General features: G+C 39.9%; 1 protein-coding gene across 8 annotated transcripts in view; it reads right to left on the bottom strand.

The window, feature by feature from the left end:
* Positions 1-24,376, bottom strand: part of LOC139113851 (venom dipeptidyl peptidase 4) — a 248,684-nt gene that overhangs the window by 197,496 nt on the left and 26,812 nt on the right. The window contains exon 1 of one of the 8 annotated variants that reach the window (XM_070675288.1): positions 22,230-23,378. The exons of 6 other annotated variants lie outside the window; for them this stretch is intronic. In XM_070675288.1, the coding sequence (XP_070531389.1) occupies positions 22,230-22,286 (57 nt within the window). In that variant the 5' untranslated portion in view covers positions 22,287-23,378. Of the gene's footprint in view, positions 1-22,229; positions 23,379-24,376 lie in introns of those variants that run through there. One more of the 8 variants, XM_070675279.1, reaches the window with a different exon arrangement.

The raw sequence follows: 24,376 nt of genomic DNA, 5'->3' as shown, positions 1-24,376 counted from the left end.
GTTAGTTGACCGCACCGGGGACAATCCGTTGGGAAATAAGTAAAGCCGACAAAAAAGATCGGGTCGATAGTCTACGCATTACTTTTGCCGTAATCTAGAAAAATCCAAATTGCGATATACCGTAAGGACTAAATAATTATCTTATCCGGCGGACGGGCTGTCCTTTTTCTTTAACCGAAATTTACGCTAATCGCTATGCGCCGCGATAAGAACGTGCCCGATAGCGGCGACTATCATCCGAAAAGGTGGTCGCGGCAATGGAAGACGGTAAATCTCGCGCGAGTGAGACGGAGGGGACTGGGAATAAAAAGAAGGAGCAAAGCATACGAGAAAATCACGAATGGAGAAAAACAAATAGCCGAGAGCAAAAATGGAGAAAAATTGGAGGAGAGGGGAAAAAAGGAAGGAGGAAACGCGGGCATGGACAAAAAAATAAAAAAAAAAAAGATAGAACGAAAAAAAAAGACAAAGCCAGACCGAGAGACAGGAAGAAGAAATGGCGGGACTGGTTCACGAAAGTGAATAAAAAAGGAAAACGAAAGCAGAGAGTGAGTGGAGAGCTGCGAATGCTTGACTGCATAGAGAGTAGTTACTCGACGCGGCACGATGTCGCCCCATTAATGGTCACCCGACGTAAGAATTTATTTCCCCGAGTGCCTCCATAGTTTCTTAACCGCGGGATAACAAAGCCGGCGTACGCGAAGGCTAACATTAAGCATTTACGGAAGAAGGTTCGATTAAAAACGCATCGCGGCGCCGCGCCGCTGATTGAAATACATAAATCGAGTCTGCGTACGTCCGCATACGAATTGGCAATTAACAATTAAATTATTTTGGACCGCGCGCTTATTTTTTCCGCGACGTGACATCACAAAACCCTCCCACATCCTTTTTTCTCGAAATAGGAGATTGATCTTTTTGTAATTGTAACGTCCATCGTGCATCAATATTAATTTAAAAACCATTGACGCATACGTGTTCACTTGATTCACCGCGGAATACGGCGATGGCTGCATTTGCGAGTTAATGATTAATAAATAAGCTGTCGAAATTATTCACAATCGCGTATTTGAATTTGCGTGATATCAACAAATTTCATTCGACAGCGATCGGTCGTTACGTGAAGTTATCAGTGACAAGTCAATCTCTTCGGACGTGTCGCTTTGTCGCGGGACGGACAATAACTCCCGATCGCTAATGAACATCGACGGCGAAATGAGCGGGATCTACAGTCGCGATTATGTGCGTTGTAACGAACGATCAGTCACGTTACAAAACCACGAGAAAGCGATCCGTTCGTCATTCGTGCGAAAAGGGAAAACCCCCTGTACACTATACCGAGAATATTGTTGCTGGCGTAATTAACATCTTTGGTATTACGCGAGGAAAACTAACTTTGACAAGTGATGGACGTTATGCGGATCGTTACATCGACCTTACGGCGCTGAATAGTTCTGCATCCGAGTTAGGCCAAAGTACGCTGCAGAATAAAGAGATTATCTTCGGGTTGAAAAAAAAATATTACAAAAATTTCGACCGAACTTCGAACCGTGATAACGTTAATAATCGCATGGTAAATGAACAATTAGATACTTGTAACGTTGACTGTACGCGAAATGGTCAAAAGTTGGCGCATTGCTCGTAGGTACTTAATTATAAAGAGATAATTAAAAAAAAAATTGTTAAATATTATATTATATTATATTAATTTAATAACTAATGAGTCATTAATTATAAAAAAAGACATATATACATATATATATATATTTCGTTAACTTTATCTATAAAATATTTCAAGCATCCCTGAAACTCAAAAAAAAACCACGCCGCGATTTATAATTCAATTTATAAGCCGATTTAGAAGCCGCAAGATCATTTTCCCAATTCCTTTGTCCGAATTCAACCTTCCGTCGCGTGTCGCGTTCAGTTCAATATAGTACACATACATTTACGAAAAGACGAGGAAAGGTCAGGCATCTACCGCGCGAAAACGCACAGAATCGACGTCGGTCAACCGCATCAATCCGACCAATAAACACGATAGGGTCAAAGGTTCTTTCACGAGCGCGCTGGAAAAAGAACGGCCGGCACGCCGAAGGGAGCAAAAGAGACGGAAATAAAAAAAAAAAAAAAAAGAGAGAACGAAGTAACTACTGGTCGAGTGAAATGCGAACGCAGTTTTGTAACGACATAGCATCCGCCGGGGACGACTATACGGCCGACTATAGCGCGCGAGGTTATACATAGTGTTGTACGTGCAGCTATACGAGCCGACCGCGGTGTGCCCGGCACACACGGGCGCCGCAAAGGACGTCGACGGCTCGATTTCGACGGGATATCCCACCTGCGCGCTTCATCTGGCCGCGGTCCAGAGTAATTCGGACGTTCGGTAGCCCGGCGCTCTACCCGATTTCGGAGAGATAACGAAGGGATCGCCTGGTGACAGTCGCACCTTTTCGCAGCTAAACCGGGATTCTTATCGGACGAGCAATCTCAGTTTTTCGAGCCCAGCTCGGAAATAAATAAATGAAGCATCGTGATTAATATTAACTTGTTCGGAATTCGAATGGATAGGTATTCGCGAGTAAATCAGAAATATCTTCTCCAACAGGATTGCAATTAATGTTATTTCAATCATTTTTTAAATTTAATTTTTATTAATTAATTTTTTTTATAATTTTGAAATAAAATAATATGTTGACTTCTGGAAAAAGAAAGCACTCAGCGGCGATAACTCAAATCTAATCTAAATACAATTTATTATTTATGACGTGATATTTATGATAATGAAATTACTTCATCGCGGATAAATAATCGTTATTTAAAATATATATATTTACATAAAAATTGAACATTTTATATTATTAATTATTCGTTAAAAAATTGGTGGTTAAAGCAAAATAATAAAAATTAATAGCAGTGTTAAATATACATATAATTGAAAGAAAGAAAAAAAAGAAAATCTTAGAGATTAGTTTTTAAATTTTTACATACAAATTCCATAACTTTATCGAAGACCAAGTTTGATCGAAATTTCCTTTAGATATTTTGGCTGCCCGGTCAAACTGAGATTTGCAAATATAAAGAGATTGAATAAAGAGATTGAACGAAAATTGTTTCGGGACACGTCGAACAAGGTAAACCACTTGGCTAACCTTTGCAATAGATAGCGGGATTGAACTCTGATGCGAGACATGTTTGTCGTGTGGAAAATCTGAAAGATTTTGCTTTACGATCAACACTATCGAAAGAAAAAACAAATATCCGCGCGGGAACGGAAGTAAATCAAATTTTTATCAAATCTTCGGCTTTAACAATAAAATTTAATAAATTTGCATTACGCGTTCGGAGAAGAAATTAGATTAATATAAAATTATATTTAACAATTAACGAATTTAAGATAGAATTATTTTTGTAATATTATGTACCAGAGAAAAATATGAAAGATATTCGGGGAATTAAAACGCGCACGGCACATACGTGTATTAAGATACGCGATTAAATATATTAATAATTTTTTAATTGCCTTCAATCTTAAAATCTGAACGAAGTATAGACCGTCGCAAAGTTTCGGCCATTATCTACGTAGAATTATATTTTAATTCCGACTCGCGAGAAATAAGATAATGATGTTTAGATAATGCTACAATTGTAGTATATGTGTCAGGCACACAGTACGTAAGTGCTCTAGCATCATTATGGATGACATTAGCTGCACGTCCATGGCATTAATGAATTAATCCAGATAGTATCACCAGTATGGGCTCATCGCGTGTGATTTAATTAGCCAGCTACACTACCGCCAAACAGCGATAGTTAAATCGATGATCTCTAGCTTAATAACTTCGTAATATCGAATAAATACTTAATTCATTACTTTAACACTGCGAAAATACATTACGTCCAAATAAATATAACAGAACCCATTTTTCTTCAATTTTCCAAAATTTTCCTGCAGTTTATGAAATAAATTTAAAGTTAAACTATTTAAAGATTAATTAAATGCAATAAATTTTAATGTAATTAAAATCGAAGCTCGCGTCAGAATTTTGCATTGTTTTGCTTGAGTTTAATTACGTAAAATTTAATTAATTAGATATTATAAAGACAATGGCGAGTATAACAGTGACTGCAGGAACGATGAAATTTTAGTATTCAAATTTCGAAACAGTCTTTAATTCGTAATGAGTTTCTTTTAACAATAATGCGCTGTTGACACTAACAGCTGCGGGATATTAAACAGATGTTGCGCCGTTTTAAAATAATTTATCGCGTGCTTCGTATCACTTCGACAAAATACTGCTGTGGCAAAATTGTAAAATAAGGCACGAGCTTATTTTCGCGAACCCTTTTGTTTACAGGCAATTTATGTAACTGTGTACACCACTATTCACAATTAGAGTAGGTATAACATTATAATAACTGATTGCAGCGCGCATAATTGCAATTAGTAAGATTGTAAAAAGATATTGCGTTTTTTTCTTCTTCTTTTTTTTTTAAATTATACTTTCGAGTAACACCTAGTGCGTAACGCTATTTTAATATCGCGCAGATAATTTACTCTTTATTCCGTTGATTTGGGATTTTCCTTTTCCGCAATGTTTGACGTGTAATTCCTTAGAAGGAATTTTGCATTAAAAGATGCACATCCGCGGAAGGACTAATCTTCGAAATTGAGTTTTTCACCGCTTTGTATAAAGCTCTTTTCCGCGGGATATTCTTTTATTCTTTATGCTTATCTGTACATTGTACTTTGTGCTCATATAAAAAGCGATTCCAGCACGCCGTAGATTCTCCGCGCAAACAATTACGATTTACTTGTAATTACCTTTTCTAAAAAGAAGGAAAAAAGCTTATCGTGTTGTCAGGATCCTAACGAGGTTTTTTTCTTTTTTTTACTGATTAATTGAATATGAAAAGATACATTATCATAATTTGCATAAAACGCAACGTCGGATACGTTATACTATTCCCTTTTTCATTACGTCACATTATTGATACTAACTCTTTCAGAAGAGATACTTTTTCTTAAATTAACCGCGCTCGAAACGGAATAACGCGATCGAAATAATTAATTCGGCTTTCGCGTTTTTTTTTTTTTTATTTTTTCGAATTGATACGTATTTTAAAGCCGGAGCTAAATCCACTTCGCGTTTGGTTTAAGTTTCAGTTTTAGTAACCATAATTACACGAGGTTCCTGCAACAATGCGCGTGTAAATAAATGCTCGTAGACAGCGAACTATTCGCTTAAGCTCGAAATTCCAGCAGCGGTTTGTAATGGGCGAGTTCTTGAACGCGTGACATAGCGGGGTTAAACGCGGACACGCCGCAAAGAAACTACAATGACGATTCCTTTTTCGAATTGCGCGGTGGTTCGGCCAACCTGCATAACATTTTGCGCTATTTTAATATTTTTCTCCAAAGAAAGTAAGTTAGTTTACAAAGTTCTCCGGATATATTTCTGAAAATTCTATGCAATTATTCATGGAACCTTCGTTGAGCTTTCGCCGAGCTTTCGTCCCGGGCGTATTAATCATTTTTAAAATTTCCTACGCGGAAAGCACCCATCCGGACTTTCTTAAGCTTTTTCTCGCGTATATACTTTGTAACGCTGCCTGAATTTCGATCCCTTTTACAAAAAGATATATGGTGGTGTATGTACAAAATGTACATAATAAAAAACATTTGGGATGATTTAATATTTCCAAAAGCCAAGATATGCGTTATCGGAAAGTTCGAATTTTCAACAGATTTTTCCGCGTTATTAATATTACTAAAATATATAATTTTTGGTCACGTCACGTACCGATTGTGAGAAAAATATATCAATGAATTATTAACGGTTTAAGAAAGAATACAATTTGCACTCAACTCAAACGTTTGTTTGCTCTTAAAAATGTATTTCGAGTAATCCTGTAACTGCTGCAACAAAACAAACGTAGCGAATATAATCTGAACCAGGACGTTGAAATTCTCCTCATTCTATTTCGACTGTAACAGTTATAAGCGTTCTGACAGCATCTCTGATCGCGCTTGGAAACTACCAGCTTTAAATTTTAATGAATTATGGATGCTGAAAGTGCCGGAGGCAGACAAAGTAAATTTTATTATTGAGTAACCGATTAAATATCGTATATATTTTCTATAAACAAAAAGTTAAATTGGACCGTAGTATGGGTATTGATAACGCGCTTTCAATTATACGAATATTGGGATTGAATTAATTGTAGTAAATAAAATACATAATATTCTTACATTAATACATTTTGTCGACATTTTTCTCCAAATAATATTATTTTACAACATGTAGTAATGCAAGAAAATATAAAAAAAGAATTTTTTATATATTACTTTCGATTATTTAAATTAAGAAATTTTTTTTTACATTGTTAAAAGAAGAAGAAAAAAATCGAGAATATAAAATCTGGTAGAAAATGTTCTAATATATGTATTATATAAATACAAATCATTTTCTTTTTTTTTCTTTTTTTTAAATAATAAAGTATTTCATTTAGAAATTCATTATAAACGATTACGAATGTCGAACATTGTCGCATCGCGCGTACGTGCGCGCACATTTGCGCATGTTGCAATCAGTGCTTATTGTTTTGCGCTGAATAAATTTAATCTTGCGGTCGTCCGAGTTTCATCGATTTGTTTGAACCGGCATTAATTAGAAACGCGAGTAAAAGCTCGAAATGGTAAGTACATATCGTGACGAGGGGCTAAAATATTTGAAACAATGAGCTTTACATAATGAGAAACTAAAAATAAATACCAACATCTAATATTAAAAAAAAAAAAAAAAAAATAGAAAGAAAGAACAATTAAAAAATAAAAAAGGGCGTTACATATGCTAACAAAAACTGTTGTATATCGCAAACTATGTCTTATGCCGTGCAATTTAACTTAACTTACTATTAACTTACTAATTAACGTACTAGTTTGTAGTTGAAGTTAAATTAGTATCGAAGTCCCCAATGTAATGCAATCAAGCATAAGAGCGTAATGTTAGGGTATTAAGTATTTATACGAAATTGTGGAATACGTGTTAATACGTTCGTTTCATCCGAAGATGTGTGCGATTACTAAGTTGACAAGATTTGCGTGTTTGACCGAGATTACGGCAATTTTCTGCGATAACACGTATATCGTGCGACGAAATAATTAATGCGAGCTAATGAGAGACGCGTGGTTACGATGGTCGTCGTGAGACAAGGACTGGCGAGGCTTTCGCTAGCAAATCGATGGCATCGTCGATTACCCACCAGAGTATTAGATTGCGTGAGGTAACGCGAAAATCATCGGGACGATAGCAAACACGCGGCCGATCGAAGGCCCCGTAATTAATTCGCTCATTAATCTGAGTCACGTGCCCAATTAGTATTCGTCGGGGCAAATCGTCATTAAAGAACGGCCAGTTTTTCGAAACACTCGCAACGAAATTATTTTATTTTCACCTGGAAATATGCAGTTTTTCATTTTTCATAAAAAGAATTTTGATTTATCTCGAATAAGCATTTTTATTTTTCAAAGCTAGGCAACTTTTTCAAAGTTGTTTGTCACGTTACCGTACATGTTTTTTTTTCTTTTTTTTTTTAATATTTAATATCAAACGAGCACACCTGCAGACGCGCTTAATTTTTTGTATTCGATCTCGTTGATCACCGTGCGCTTCTGTATCAATATACTAATTTTGCACAACCACCTTGCAATGAATATTACAAAATCGATAAACATTTATCGCGTAATTATATTTCTATAATAACATTCAATAATATGATATTGCGGTAAAAACATAAATTATATGTGTGTTGTGTTGTTTTGCTGTCATAATGGAAATTCCGATAATTATTTGCGGTACGTCGTGTGTCGCCCACCCGAACAAAAAGTTTAATGATACCAATCGGCGTCGCATTCGTTACACATAATAGTAACATTTTCAACCACTTTGACCGCCGTTCAATGGCAAGTGAAAACGGCAATGAATAAAAATTCAACCGCCGTGTACCTGTGATCAATTATTCAATCCGCGACGAAACTCCGCTTTGTCGATTAATTTCGTCTTAATATCTAATTAAGGTGTATTTAGCGTTTCGGGCTACGGACGCCTGGGGGATATTTAATTACCCTTGCGGATAACGTCGCCGTTACTTATGAAAGAACGTTTGTGATTGCGTTCATTTGTTTCGCGGCGCACGAGCGGGACGCAAAACCGATAAGAGATTAACGCGAGCGATTAATCTAACCTGAGGACGCTCGCGCGACGTTTCGAAATTAAGCGGACGATTTTTCAACGAGCTACTCCCGGATCGGGCGCGCTCCGTCCCCGTTGATTTTCAATCGCCGTGCCGCTTTTTGCGGCGTTTCTCTTAATTGTCTTTATGTACGCGCGTTTAGCCGTGTCACGGTGTGTGTTCGCGGCGAGGATCGCCCTGGGGACGCTCGTAATTCTTTCCTCGGCTGCCGGCACGTATAAATCATTTTGAGGCCGAGAACTCTCCCGGACACTCTCTCGCGAGCGGTAAGAAACGTCGGGAAGCGGCTAAAAAACGCCCACCATTACACCCCCAAGAAGTTCCGCTCTCGACAGTTACAGCAGATACACTCATATCGCGTTGTCATTATGGATTAAGTAACGTCGCGAGTTATCGCTACAATTATTCGGTTGCCATTAAGCTCGACGAAGTAAACGGAAGCGCTGGGCTGACTAAGGAATTAATGAGTAACTTATGCAATTCGTTATTTTCTTATAGTGGAACGGCTAATTTTTATTTTCTGCTTTTTTTTTAAATTTTATTATTTTTATTATTATTATTTAAATTAATTTAATGAATTTGATAAAAAGATTACGGTAAATGTTTCTCCTGTTATCCTAAATCTCCTCCATATCGCAAAGCACGAGGCACGTTCGGACACTTTGCGTAACCGTGCGCGCGACATACGGATACGTGTTGTAAACGAGCTCGTTCAACTCGCGAATTACAGATAAAAGGTAACTCCGGAGCTCATAAAGGCTGGTCACTTCCATCCTAATCCGAGTCGCAGCAGCGTAAATGGGAATTAAGAAGGAATCCTGGCCGATTGAGCGTATAGATAAGTAGCCGATTGGAAACTGAAGGAGAATCGAAGAGACCGTGGAAAACGTAAGGCGCGTTGAGGTCTAAGTACGAAGGCGGGCGAGCGATAGGATTTGTTATAAGCTCCCGACAGAGAAGAGGTAATCTGACCGTCGTCGTCGGTTTATAAAGGATCGCGCAGAAGCACACTCGCATTCTCTTCGCCTCTCATTCTTTTGCTTAGTTTTCGTCCTCTTTCTCATTTTTCTTCGATCTTTCTCTCTCTCGATCTCTCCCTTTCTCTCTCTCTCACTCTCTCTTATTTTCCGTCGCACCTATACCTCTCGAGCACGTGCAAAACGATTTTCTACCGTCCGGAAAATCGGCGGTAATAAATACCAGCGGTGGTAGCTCGTTGCCATTGTTGCCCCCGGATCCTCGTCAAACAATAGAGCGGATAGATAGGTGAAGCCGCGACTTGAATGCAATGGAAGGAAAATCGCGATGCCGCAAGTGTGCATTTTACTCGACCGAACCCCGCCGCTGTTTTTCTCGAAGGGAACCGATCGGGTCGCGCTCTTTCGCCGCCATCGATCCGTGAATGAGACGAGCTCGTTCATCTTGAGCGGCCACAACGAAACGTTACCGAAGTGTAGAGATGCATTCCAAGTCGTTCGCATTCATTGTCGTTATCAACTGCTGAACTAGAAAAATCAGCGATTTCTAAGGAATTTTATAATATTTATGTTAGTAAAAAAACTGATACAGACTATTGTTCCATTAATAAATAAATCGCTTCTTATTTCCTTCCATTGCAGTTTAATAAATAAAAAAATTATGTCAAAATATATTTTCGCGATTAAAAATATTTTTTATGTAAATTGTGCATTTATAAGATGCATTTACAACGTAATAAGATTTCGTCTTTCAACGTTTTTTTCTTTTTTTTTTTTTCTAATTGCGTTAATTGTCTGTAATACCGTAACTACTGAACAAAACAAGATCCGTCTTGTAAGATTTCTTCTCACTTCGGAGATCCCTGACGCAACTCCGAAGTTTGAGCCCATCCTCCCGCTACGTTCTGTAATTTATTTACAGTACAAAGCTGGCGAGGGACTACAAGAGTTGGTGTGAAAAGCAACTTATCAGCACTCCGACAAATCCGCTGTTGATACAAAGATCCGCAAAAAGCCGAAACATGTCCTTTACAAACCAACGACATCCAGATCTCCGCCTCCACCCTACACCGACTCGCTCAACACTTTCACAAGCTTACACAAATCCTATCGCTTAGGTTATCCCGCGGCCAGGACCATGTCCTTTTTTTTTTTTTTAACCCCAGATCCCGCCTCCCACCTTTCTTTCCCCTTCGGTCCTTCGCAAGTTCATGCCGCTTTTATTCACGCGCAGCTCGGTAACGAACCGGTTAGCATTTCTATAGGAAATCGAGAACGGGAGGGTGTGTAGGGCGTCTATTCGTCGTTCTCGTGTTACGGACAAACTCGTCAATAACGCGGCTATGGTTGCGGATCGTAACGCTGCGGCGAGCGAGATATCCACGGCTGGCTGGCAAGAGCCGAGTATTTTCTTTCTCGAGCGGTGTGGGAAAATTGGCGCCGCAGGAAAATTGTAGCGTCATTACTTCTAGCAACAACTTCCTTCGCGATGTAACCTATTGTTGTCCGCGGGCGCGCTTGCTTATCGAATTGACGCTCAAACCTTTCCTCCTTGACGTTAAATCTACGCGAAACTTCTACGCGAAACTCGAAGAGCTGTCTTAATTGCCGAAACAGCAATTCGACAATACGCGTTACTCAAATCCATGTAAATTGCAAAATGTTTATTTGTTCGCGTACATTTAAAGCTTTGTGTTTCAGTTAACTTAAAAAAAAAAAATATCTAAAAAATAAAACAACTAAAAAATGCTGGCCCGAATATTTTAATTGTGATTTTATTACTTTTTCAATACCTTTTAAAAAAAAGTGGACAACCGCGCGATTTATTTTCAGCCTCCGCAAAAAAAAAAAAAAAAAAGAAAGACAAAAGGTTTCGACCGAATATTTCACGTTAACGTCGCAGCTTGGACGCGTCGCGGATAACGAATACACCTCGGTACTTCGAATTCTAAGACGTACACGTATCGCAAGACACTTTAGTTGACCGTCCCGATCGAATTCGGGAAACTTTTACACCGATTGTCGGCGCTACGTGCTTCGTCCGAAAGCGCGGCACGTCGTGGAATCGCCGGGGAAACGTGTCCTCGTTCTCGCAATCCCCATTGATACGCGTAATGTGCTGAATGTGAGATATTCCGCAATCCATAAAGATGCGATTTTTAGTGGAAGCCCGCTGCGAATCCGCGCATGGCGATAAAAGCCGATAGTTGCGCACCAGCGCGCTACGTCGAGTGCCGTTGAACATTTAATTGAAGATAGATAAAAAGGTCGTTATCTCCTCTATAAATATTATTGATCCTGGCTTTTTCATCTTTCTTTAACTATCGCGAGCGATACGTTTTATTCTTTCATCGAGCGCCAAGTGTGCGCGTCGCGATGGCCGTCGATTTCGTAATAAAGCAACGCGATCATTCGCCACATGTGCGGCGGAATTTAAACGGCGAATATAACGCCCCTCATTTTTTAGAAAACAATAGGAACACTTGCTCCCATTTCGTAACGGCGGCATTCGTTTGACGACGGCAGATGCTTATTTAATTTACCGAAAGTTCGAACGAATCGATAAGCTCACGTCGTCGGTGAAAAATAGGAGAAGTCAACGAGCACTTATCCGACAATATTCTTACCGTAATATTTCCATAATCCGCCGAGAAGCGAACCATTCGAACTCGATGCGGTATCGAACCGTCAATCCCACATCGATTTAGTTCCTGCGAATATTTCACGAAAGCCCCGGGATAGTCTAACGCGGAGGCGAGGGACCGCGCCGACCGGAAGGAGAGGAAATAATGTTGAAAATTCATCGATCCACTTATATTCCGGAATTCGATAATACCTCCTCCTCGCACTTTGACGCGTTTGCCACTCGCTGTGGAAGTATTTCCTCCAGGTTATCTCGTCTACGAACACCAGCGGCGGATTTGGCGATGGGACTGTGTGCTCGCGGAAAATTAGAAAAAAAAAAGAAAAGAACCTATTCATCTCCCTCTCTTTCGAAAAGTTAAAACAACTAAGAAGGCATAAGGCGCGATATATTTTAATGCCACGATATTTTTGTACGTAAATCATTTTTCCACCCTTGTTTTAACTTTTTCCGCCTTTGCGCGCGAACGCCGTGGTAAGATCTGATAGAAGAGCCGCGCGCTCAAAGGGACAAGAACGGAATTTATATCACGATAACGTGTCTTTGTTCGTCTCGAGATAATTACGCGCCAGCGAAGAAACGAAAGAAAGGCCCGGGTACGTGTCCTCGCTGTGTTCTTATTTCAACATCCACCGCTGAAAACTACCGGTAGTCCAATCCGTCCATTTCAACCCCCTTCGATCGCGGCATCCTCTACGATTCTTTTCGCGACTCCATCTTTTCTCCGTGAATACCCCTGCCGCAAGTGAGAATTGAATTGGCAGGGACTCAAAGTGCGCCAGGGTTCGTCCGAAAAGGATCGAAACGACACAGTATATCAGAGATAGCAATATAAATCGACACGTTCTATCATTGTTGCACATTAATGCTCATGCTTTTTTAAAAATATTCTTATTTACAGGAGCAGTAATTAATTTAATCTTGATAATTTTATTTAAAAATTAAATAAAAAAAAACTTGCAGAATATATTCGATCACATTTAACGCTGGGCCAAGAGTACATATCGCGGTATATCAGTCGCAATAGTACAGTGTTCTATTATTCAAAGAAAAATAATGAAAAATACGTTTTTATAAAATATTCATTGTTTAATAACACAATTCTGCTCTGTATTATTTCAAAAATATTTTTTTGAATTTATGAATTTTTAAAGAGTTAAATTTGCTCAGATATATATCAGATATATTTTGTTAAAAAAAAGAAAAAAAAGGAACCAACAAACTAAAAAGAAACAGATAAACCATGTCGTTTTTGCTGTCGCGTATATCAATCATTCGGATTACGTTCCATTTGCGCTACCGTCCATTGTAGAAGCGCAACCTTAAGGCGTGATGCTTGGGCTACGAATCGAGAAAAATTTTTTTTCTAGAATTCAAGCTTGTGAAATAGAATTTACATTTCGAAAAGAAATCTTTCTGTCTCGCGTTTAGCCTTAAATAAGCGGCGCGCGTTGTAATTTATTTTTCCAACGAAATAAATTACAGTCCGATCAATTTGCAATTCAGGGCTCGTTAACGTTTCCGTCATTATTGAAACATCAATTATTACGGTGTCGGAGAGTAGTTTAGCGATAATTTGACGCGCCGGCCGAGTTTCACCAGGTCTGCAGATAAATTAGTAACGAAAGCATCTTGTCGTGAACATTTGCCGTAGCATCGTGCGTCGATTTACAATCGACTAATTGATCGGCGGTCCCGAAAGAATGCAGCATTAAATGAACGAACGAACAGGAAATGAACCATCGATTGCTATACGTACGTGCATGTGATACATATACACATAAGGCGGCGTACACCCTGCTAATGTTACGCAATTATTGCGAGCGTAATTACAAAGGATCAATTGCGAGTAAACGAGAATTTAGATTGATCATACCTGATGCTAACAGCGTAAAATAATACGAGGTAAAATCGTACCGTACGTTAAAATAAATATCGTTTCAATCTCCCTCGGTAAAAATTTCCCCGTGTAATTCTATCCATTCCTGCCTAACAAAATTCACGCTTAAAATATTTCCACCATGGGCGATAAGTGTTCGAGATAAATTCGTCCACGTAGAGAATTATAAATTACGTTCGTGATTAAAAAATAAATTAATTGTAAGAACAATTGACTCACCGCTGCACTTTGGCATGATCGCTTAATACAAAACACTTACCTGAAACAAAGAAAAGCATATAACGTTAACAATGAAAAGGCATTGATATAATTTAATTTTATTTTTATGTCCCGATCGTATTATTTAATTCTGGTTTATCGCGAGATACTCGACGGACGCTCGACATCAACGCAATAAATCTGAAAACAATAAGTCCGAGGCGCAACAAATACTACGTGGAGCTCAAGTGTAAAACGGCGCCCGGATTTTCGAAGAAAAATAAATGGCAGGCATTGTCTCAAGAAGAAAATCCCCTCAAGAGAAACGTTATCCACTATAGCGAAAATAAAGCTCGCGCGATCGCTGCCAAACCGGTAGTCGAATTTCACGGGGATATGGATGACGGATCTGTATTCCTGATGAAATTCATACACCGTTCGCGATACTCTCCGTAATAAAAAAAAATATAAAAAAAAATATATATATTGTATACATATAAAAAGTATAGAGTAACGTTTTCGTAAAAGTTTTAATATAAAATTGGGAAAGTAAAACTAAACTTTAATACAGCTAATTGCAAAGACAGGTCCTCTGAAATCGTTGACACATGTCCCGCATAAACTGGTGCCGCCCGCCTCATCTCGTTTCATTTGCTATTCATAAGAGCCACGCGCCCAAGGCTCTCGCAAATACAAATACCGAGCGTAACACTAGGCCTTTATTCCGAGCGAACTCCCGCAGGCTGTCGCCGGTGACACCTCGACGCAGCATAAATTTTTATGAAAAGTATCGACGCTCGCGAGCTTGCCAGCTGTGGGATAAAAACTTAACAGCGATACGCCTAAATAAAACTGCAGTCAGTCGCGGGACGATTTCAACGATTATTTCGTGCAATCGAGTTTCTAAACGCTATTTAAGACGCGCGGCGAAGCTTCCAGGTAGCGACTTAATTGACGGCTAATTAAGCGGGACCTTCATGGGCCATTAAACGGCGCTCACGGTCGACGTGCACTTCCATGTACGATTCCCATGGACATTTGTAACATATTAGATTGCCCGTGTTTTGTGAACAGTTACAGAGACGCTGGCAGCTTCCACAGTGAGAAACATCCGCGCTAATGACGAAGGGGTTAACATGTAACTATAACTACCCGAACTAATTGACTATCAAATCTACATTGCCGCATATACAGAATCTCTAGGTATTCCATATGGATATATTCAGTTGCAGGAAACCGCGAACTGAGAATTGCTTTTGCACGTGGCCGCAGAATATAAACGTAATCGACGATACAATTGCGTATTGATCGTAATGTTTACCATTATCGCAATTACGCGTTTGCACCAAACATAAAAGATAGTACTGCCGGGCACTGCGTTCTTTAAAGAAATATCATAATAAATGTGGAATAATTTCACGTTGATATTTATGCGGGGAAAAAAAAAAAATACGCAGTGTATACATATAGTATACAATGTATTACCACCGACGCTGTTCAATTCTCTTCCCCTGACAAACCACGCGCCGTAACTCCGGCGATCGAATCGACAGGCAAGAATTACGCGCGCGGAGTATTAATAAAAGCTTATCGTATTTCGGGAATTGGGATCGCGCTCGCCCTGCTTTTAGCACGATTCTAAGTTATCTGCGACATGATCAGAGTTATCCGCGTCCGACGCCGAGCGGCCCCCGGGTTCACGAGATAGCCAGCTTTTCATCGGTTTTCATAGCCGCCCCGCGCGCAGGACACATCCCACGGGTTGAATACCCGCTCTCTTCGGGTCCGCGCACAACGGGAACGCGTAGACTCCGTTTATTAGAACTTTGTAAAGGCCGCTGCCATAGCCTCGGCGTCTCATCAACGCGTGACGTGATAAACGAGCGCGGCCAGCTACAGTGAAAGCTCGCCTCCGACACCGTCGTCGTCGCTCGGGGCTTCTCGCATCGCGAGCGAGAAGCGGAGATCCCGAGTGAAACTTCAGGAACATAAAGCGCGCCAGGAACAGTACAATTTCCGGCTGCGCTCCTCGCCCGGCGCGCCTTTCAGGAGGAAACGCCACCGACGATAGCCACGAAGGAACTCCGCAAAGAGCGGGGATGAAAAAGGTCGCGTGGAATGCTTCCTCCTGATGTCGCAATAATCGTAGCCGTAATACGAAAGTGCGTGTCGCGCGTAAGAATCGTGTTTAAAACGCAAACTCGTATAATGTAGCGTGTGTTTAAAAAAAAAGAAAAAAAAAAAGAGAGAAAATAACTGATTATTTATTTGCAAATTACCTGCATGAAATTTTAACACGCTTGTGGCTTCAAGTTCTCACATTAATATTTCAGACAAATACCGCGTTTAGGTATACGCGAATGACGTACCAGAGACACGCCGAGGCATAGAAAACGTCAGTTATTAAATAATAATAAAATTAACTACGGTTTTATTCCGGTACCCTCGCGATAATTCATGAACCATCGTACCGCACGCCCGGAAACCAACGGCAAATTGTATCATTTGCGGTAATTCTATTACGCAGTCAATAATTCACCACCAACAGGTGACCTATTAAATAGTTTATGCCTCTTTAATTATTAGCTCGCCGCGCATATATCACAAAAACATTATAGACGAACGGATAATTCACCGCTCGGCGAATTGTCCCGCGAACGAAAATTGCTCCGTTCAAATAAAAGAGCCGTCGCGCGTAGGCAAAGCTGTTGAATCAATACGTTTTGCATCTATATATCGCATTCAAACAATAAACAACATTTATGATAAAATATACATGTTTAATATAATTACGGTATGCAAGCCGGGGCTTGCATAAAACATTTTTCTACGCGTATAATCGCGGAATATTGTACACGTATCACTACTCTTTCGTACGATCTTGATAAAAGTGAGGAGGCTGATACAAACGCAGGTTGTTCGTTCTTGTAAATTGCAAAGAGAAGATGAGCGCTTTAAGGCATTTCGTACAAAGTGGCTCGAGAGTCACGTATTTTCTTTTACCCGGCAGATACTTTAGCGAATTTCGAGTAAATTTTTCTCCAGCAAAAATTTCTTTGAACGTTAACTCCATATAGAACGGCTTTTCTATTTTTAATATTGAGTGCCTAAACTTACGTTTAAGTTGCAATCGCATTATAATAAAATAGCGTTCGCTTAAAATTGAGCGAGAAAAAAGAAAACATAATAATAATAATTTATCTGAATTATCTAGTCGTTAAAATATTTCAATTTTTAATCCGACCTGCTTTCAATTCAATAAATATTAATGTTTCGACTGAAACAATGAGCCCGAACTATTAAGAGCGACCGTTAAACTCGAGAAGAAACTAGTAATCTTAACTCTACTTTCTCAAGACTTGAAGAAAGTAAAGGTGGCTTCATAAATGCACATCATAGATGATATTTCAAAAGAAAAACTCACGACATTAAACAAAATTTCTATATAATTAAAAGATATTCCAATTTCATATTTGCTAATTATAATTTATTTTGCAAAACGTATGTACAAGTATACAGCTCAGAATAAAAAAGATAAATTAATTTTCATGTCCAATTTAAAAATTTCAAACAATCTTCGTTTACCAAAGCTCAAATAATAATCCGTTTAAGAGGGAAATAAATTTGTTTATGCCGTTCGTGATGCAGATGCACGGTCAAGAGCACAGGTGTGAATACGTCTTAATATTCTTGACGATGCGAGAGCGCAGTTCACGGTACCGTTCGCGCCTGCGGAGAAAGTGCACCTCGAGGTAGCGCCGAGGCACAAAGTTCACTGGGTTCATCGTTAACTACGTCCATGGTACGGTGAAACTTGGTAACTTACCGCCGGCGAAGTTCCACCGGCGAACTTTTCGCGTCCGAGAATCACCTTGTGTATACCCGGCCGTTTCGGTTCTTTGAGCGCGAGAGGCACAAGAGGGGTCCCGGTTTGTTCAGCGTACCCGCCGAACGCATTCGCCGTTTCGCGTCGACTGAATTTTCGCTGTTTGCATAGCCACATCCGTTACTATAGTCACGCGAAGTTAACGAATCGAACTTCCTCCGCCTCTTATTTTTGCGAGACACGTCGCGTCTCCAAAAAAAAAAATAAAAATAATAAAATAAAATTTTTTAAATAAAATAAAATACTTTGTACTGCAAACGTTCGCTATTCTATCCGCATCATTTTTTTTTCTCTCTCTTATCTTTTCTTTTCTCTCTTTATCTCGGTAACGTAACTCTTTCTGCAGGAATTGAACGAAGGCGAGAATAAATATATTTATCAAAAACATTTACAACAGATTAAACATTTCGCTTGATACAGATTCAATAATTTGTACGTCACTTTCGGAAAAAATATTGCATTAAAAAAAAAATATAAAAATAAAACAAAAAACTATACCGATTAAAAAAATTAATATATTTATTTTGAAATGTAGGGGTTTTAAGCAACAAAATTTAAACGGTATTTCCGATAAAAAATATAAACGTCACAAGTTACTTGTTGAGCGCGGGTTCAATCCGCACGATCTATATTCCAGGAAAAATTGATGATTTTCGTCCCGCAATGATCTGCCGCCCTGAGCCGGCGATATATGTCGGCCATGTATCAAAACGCGGCCCCAAAAACGAATCGGTAAATTTACATTTCCCTCGCCGAAATTGCATCTTTATTTTCAATCACGGGCAAAATCGGGACAACTGCCAACAAACCGCCATAACTTGCGATTTCGAGTGTTACATCGAATCGCGCGTTGTGCCCATTATTCACGTTTCCGTCTCCCCTAGCGCGCACAAAATTGAACCCTTTTTCGACCGACGAGTCATCATCATCGTGCACGCATAAACAATAATATCCCCCCGCAATATTGAGGCATACGCTTTCATTTAACGTGTCGGGGTATGAAATGCATTTTTATTTACACACAACCGCGAAATCAATATCAATCGGTCTTCCCGCCCGCAATAACAAACGTTCATACTTAACGAAACACCGAAACGACCAATACTTTGCATTCTTTTTTTTAAACGTCACATTATACAAAAAAAAATTATCATTCTTTATTAAAAACTAAGACGTAGCAATTTAAGTAATTAAAATTCGAGGCGCGTTTAAATCTGCGAGATTATCTGTAAATTTATTTTTCTACCATTTCTCGAGGCGCAAAAATTATTCCGAAGCACTTGTCGAAGTGTGCTCGAAATTTCAAGCGGCCCTTCGCGTTGAAATAATCCGCCCGGCGCGGCGTCTCGCCCGTGGATTTGTCCGTTAAAATTAGTGCGGTTAAAACGTGTGGCGTCGCCGTAACGATCACGGAGAACGATTACGCGGATCTCGCTATGCAATTGGTACCACTCATTTCCAGCGGGATGACGGTGGTCCCTCCCCTCGGTGTGAGTTTACCGTGCGCATGCACGTAACGTAAGATAAATACGGCAGTATAACTTCGTCCGTACAAGCCAATTTGGCAACGAAATGTCATTAGGAAACGACGTATGTAACGGCGTTAATTGTAATGCCGGTGCGAAAGCGGATGGCAATTCGTTATCTCGACCTTTACACGTAAGCGAAGGTATAAAGATCGACCCCGCGCGTACGTCGCACATACGAAAGCTCGACGTTACCGTCAAAAGCCAAAACTAAATCATTTATTACGAACCCGAATGCGCATTAATATTCCTTTTGAGTCAAGGTAGAAATGTCTAAACCCTGGACTTTTACTTAATTAGCGTAACGTTAATATTAATAAATCGCCCGCGTTGTCTTGATAAATGATGATTTATTATTAGATTAAATAAAAAGATCGATAATAAAAAAAAAATTAATTAATTAATTAATGGAGCTGTATGCTTTTCTATAATATACAATATTTCTTGATTCTCCTTTTTTTTTTAGTAATTCACAAGAAATTGTAATAATAATAATCCGATATACGGCGGCAATTTGGGCAACAATTTGCGCGACGCGTATTCGCTTGATCTGCCGTTACGGTATCCAGACGCGCAATTGTATCTCGTACTTAATCTTAATTAATCGCGGGTATTAGGGTGTACGCCGGGGCTAGATCTTCAGCACTGTTGTGCAGTACGTCAATGAAATGTGCCATTTCCGAATCGTTTGTTCGCGAAGCGGGCGGAACTTCGGATCCACATCCCGAATCTCCTTTCCACGGACTCCGGTGCACTTTGCTAGATTAGAATAAACCGATGCCATCGACGTCTTTATTCGCAGTCACCTAAAACTGTCGGCCCTTCTTCGCGCCGAGATATATCTTTATGACCGCAACGCTGGAGACTTATTCGGTAGTAAATGGCATTGGTTGAACTTTGATCGTAATATATGGCACGTACCGCACCGTATTGATATATCGCTCGGCGACTTATTCATATGTGATTCGGACGTGAATAACGTGGATCAAAAATACGGCTATCATTTATACCCTAAGTATTATTAAATTCAAGCCGGAGATATACTTAAATTGAGCCGAGCTCAAGACCGAGTCGACCTAAAAATAAAAAATAAAAAAAAGTAAAAAAAAAGATGCGCTCGGCGAACTCGAGGCGTCTTTCTCCAAAACGTAAAATCGTCGTCTCGACGCTCCAGCTCATTTTTTTTCACGACTCCACCAAAACTCGTGTTCTGAGCAAGCCCCAAAAATAATTTAATAAAAATTTAATAAAAACCAGCAATTCACGCGTAACACGAATTTTTTACATAAGAAAAGAAGAAGAGAAGAGAAGGAAAGAAAGATATCGCTAATGAATTACGCGAAATATATTGTGGCGAAACAGAAGCTATTGCCGGCGTGTGGGGTAGCGCGATAGTTCTCATGGGCGAATTACTCGAATGCTCCGAGTTCCTGCAAGGCGGCGCCGATACGTGGGAATTCGGTTACAGCGATGCCTTAATGGCGCAGTAGGGCTTTCGCCCGAGTGTATTCTAATATGCACATATAAGTGGTTAACGCATTGCCGAACTCCGCGCTGAATTTGATTCACGGAAGGTCCGCGTGCTAGTCGACTCTGCCGCGCAATTGATCGCCCTAACATTTCCCCGACGCTCTCTCGCATAATGGAGATTCCATCCCCCGAGATATTTCCCGCCGATAGCATTTACCCGAGCACGCCTTGTCATAAAAAGTCCCACGGAAAAAAAAGCGCGGAAGATTAATTCGCTTTGCCGGCGCGCACACGCGCCGCGAACGAGAATGCTTATCAACGTAGCGGCTGGAAGAGTTTCGGCGATTCTGCGATCGTGAGGTTTCCTTTTCAAGGGGATCCTTGAAGCGGATCGAGTTGCTGACCAAGTCATGTAAACGTTTTCCTTTGACATTTTTTTCAAGAAATAAGCGTTAAAAAAAAATTTATTGTAATGCATACGAACAAATACTTCACATACGGCTACACTGAGAAAAAATTTTTTTTATAAAAAAAAGAAAAAAATTTTAATAAATTTTAAACAGATTAAATCTTTCGGCTAAACTCAAATTTAGTTAACATAAGAAAGTTATATCATAAAAAATGTCTTATCGACTCCTCGCAGATAATAAAACGCGTGTATACGAGCTCGTCAGAGATCACGATTATTTATTGCTGATTTGATAATAACCGACTTACACGCGTAAATGTAATGCGCATTGCGGGAACGACAACTATAGTTTTAAGTAAAAACACTCATTAACGAGCTCGTTAACGTGGCGAAGGAGTCTAAACAAAGAGATAGAGCGAGCTGTTGAGAGCATTGATAACGATACCGAATAAAGAAAAAAACCATGAGAGAGAGAGAGAAAGAGAGAACTCGGAGGTAATCTGTGCCAGCGGAGCAGAAGTTGCGTTAACAGCGCAAAGTTTTAGTAAACTTATTAGTTAAATTAACACGCAGAGCGCATTTGATATTTTCCGTGCTTTTCATTCTTATGCATTTAACATTAGGGAAGTTAACTTTTTACCAACGGATCATTGAGAGACAATAATAATTTTTTGTTTCGATCGCGAAGAAAAAAGTATATACTTTTCACACTTTAAGCGATTAAAGTGTAGCCGAATAAACAACGAAGGCATATTATTCGTTTAGATCCGAATGGAATTTGCGAAACTCGCTGACTCGACGCGTAATATTCCGGGCAACGATATTGAATTGAAATTTAAAATACAAAATTAAAGCGACAGGCGAACGTATTCCGTTCTTTTAGTCTTCCGCTGTGTATCCAGCCAAAATTTCGCACGTTTACGTTGAATTATCGAATACAAAGCAACGAGATTTATTCACCGGTTGATTCCTGGCCGTTACTGTCTCGCTGGCTGTTCCACATGTCGCATCATCCATTCCGCTAAGAGCGCGATTTTATCAAGCGCGCAGATATTTGTTTTCGAGAAATCCGACACTGCCTGGGGGGCTCGCGATAAAACTTGCCGGATCGATGCCAAGAATGGAACGTCAGAGAAGCGTCAAAACAAGAGTTCGCGATCACGTGTTAGCCGCGCATACACATTCCCAGATAAGCTGCAGTTCCTTAACCTCGGCTAAGTAAAGTTCGATTCGTCGAAGGAGGTCCGTTCGCGGCGCGTAGCAGCTTCCGTCATCGACCCCGCGAGTTGCCCGAGTATACCCTCTCTCCGAGCTGCGCCTCGTCGAAAACCGCTTTGTTCTCGGCTCGTCCGGGAGTTCACTCGGTGGCTTCTTGCGCAATTTGGCGCTCCCGATACGCGCGGCAGCTTCGCAAAAAGCACGAGCCGATTTTCTCCGAGTCTTTCGAGACGCTGCGACGGGTTGAAAACTGGCCGTACCGCGGGCATTGCGAAAACAATGTTAGTCAACCACCATTAACTATCTTCGCCGCGGTATCATTAATGACAGCCCGCGATTATTTTCTGAAACGATGCGATAAGTATTATCATTGCGAAACTGTTTCAAGCGACAATGGCTGCAATGCTGACTAATTTACTGGCTAGTTTTCAACATTGTTTCCCTTCGCGACAAGAAACTTTTGTGATGGAAAATTTTCGAAATATTTTTTTTTTCTTTTTTTTGAGTTAATACATTTAATTTATCTAAAACGTTCTCAGTAAAGCGCTCTTCGTTCACGAAATATTGGGGATTATTAACAATTCGGATAGCAGAGTTTGTTGACGCATCGCCGTCGCGTAATCAACACGTTACAACTCGCATAGCGATTCCGCTGCTAGGCTACAGTGGCCGTGAGTTGCTTCGTATGTTGTTACCTTATCACTCCTCATAACACGATCATTCCGATCAATTAGTAACCTACACGTTTAACCAAACCCTTCGAGCCAATTAACGATAGGCAAACGTATCGAGACGCAAAGATCGCTCATAGAGACTAAATTATTAACTCGCGTATGTTTCTTTATGGAACTCCGAGGCGAAGGAAAATCGTGGAATTTACATGTATATTAAAATTATCCTCCGCGACAATTTCCTCGTAACGACTTATTACGGATTTAATTTATCCATTTCCGGAACGCGGAATCCAAATCGAACGCGATCGCTTGAGCCAATTAGAGGCGAGTAGCGTGTCTTTTATTAATAATATTCCGTGTAATTGAGTATTGCGTTACTGTTAACGACGGAAGCGTAGAGTGCCAAAGAGCAACCGTCGTATTCTGGTAATTAACTCGCGCGCAAATATAATTAACTCTGTTTTCGCAGATATCGCGTAGTGTAATGAAGCATTCTGCGAGAAGGAGGCTCGGAAAGAGACTTCCACTGAAAACTATTAAAACTCTAATTTGCAATTAAAAAAAAAAAAAAAAATTAATTTTATTACGCCTACTTTAACCGAGAAAAACACTCTTTTTTTTTTCTCGCAATTGTTGAAGGAAGTATATCGGTTATTTCATTTTCTATAATGTAGACTAGTCTTAATAATTAAATAAGATTGATTATTTTGTGACAATGGAGGGGCTCGACATTTCCTGCAAATTATCACAGCCAGTACCTCGATCTTGTATGAATGATGAATAAAAATGTTTCTGGAAAAAGCTCGTTATGCCAATGAATAAGAATTGCGGGGCCATCTGCTATTCGTACGATAATTCTTTTTCTTCCTCCGTTCGGCGAATATATATTTGCCCCCTCCCTCCCCCCGAGTTGGGAATTGGAGCTCAATTGTGACTCAATCGATCGTGCTTGATGGATCTCGATGCGCCTCGGGTTCATCGATCGCGTTAATTTTGCGCGCCGTCAAGCTCGCGAAATATCATCACGGTCGGTTCCAGGGAACTGCATGCGTTTCGATATGTAGCAGACGGTCGTCGGGCCGTCGTCCTCGCAATATTGCTTCCGTGGAAAACTGCGACTCTACGTCACGTTTCTCGACCCCGTACTCCCAGGACGAAGTTGAAGCGCAACGTATCAACGCGACATATTAACTCAAACACGACGGCGAAGTGTTT

The sequence above is a fragment of the Cardiocondyla obscurior genome, linkage group LG03 (genome assembly GCF_019399895.1).
Source record: "Cardiocondyla obscurior isolate alpha-2009 linkage group LG03, Cobs3.1, whole genome shotgun sequence".
NCBI classification, from domain to species: Eukaryota; Metazoa; Arthropoda; class Insecta; order Hymenoptera; family Formicidae; genus Cardiocondyla; species Cardiocondyla obscurior.
Note: the sequence above shows the minus strand (reverse complement) of the source record. Positions and strands in the feature narration are given on the sequence as shown.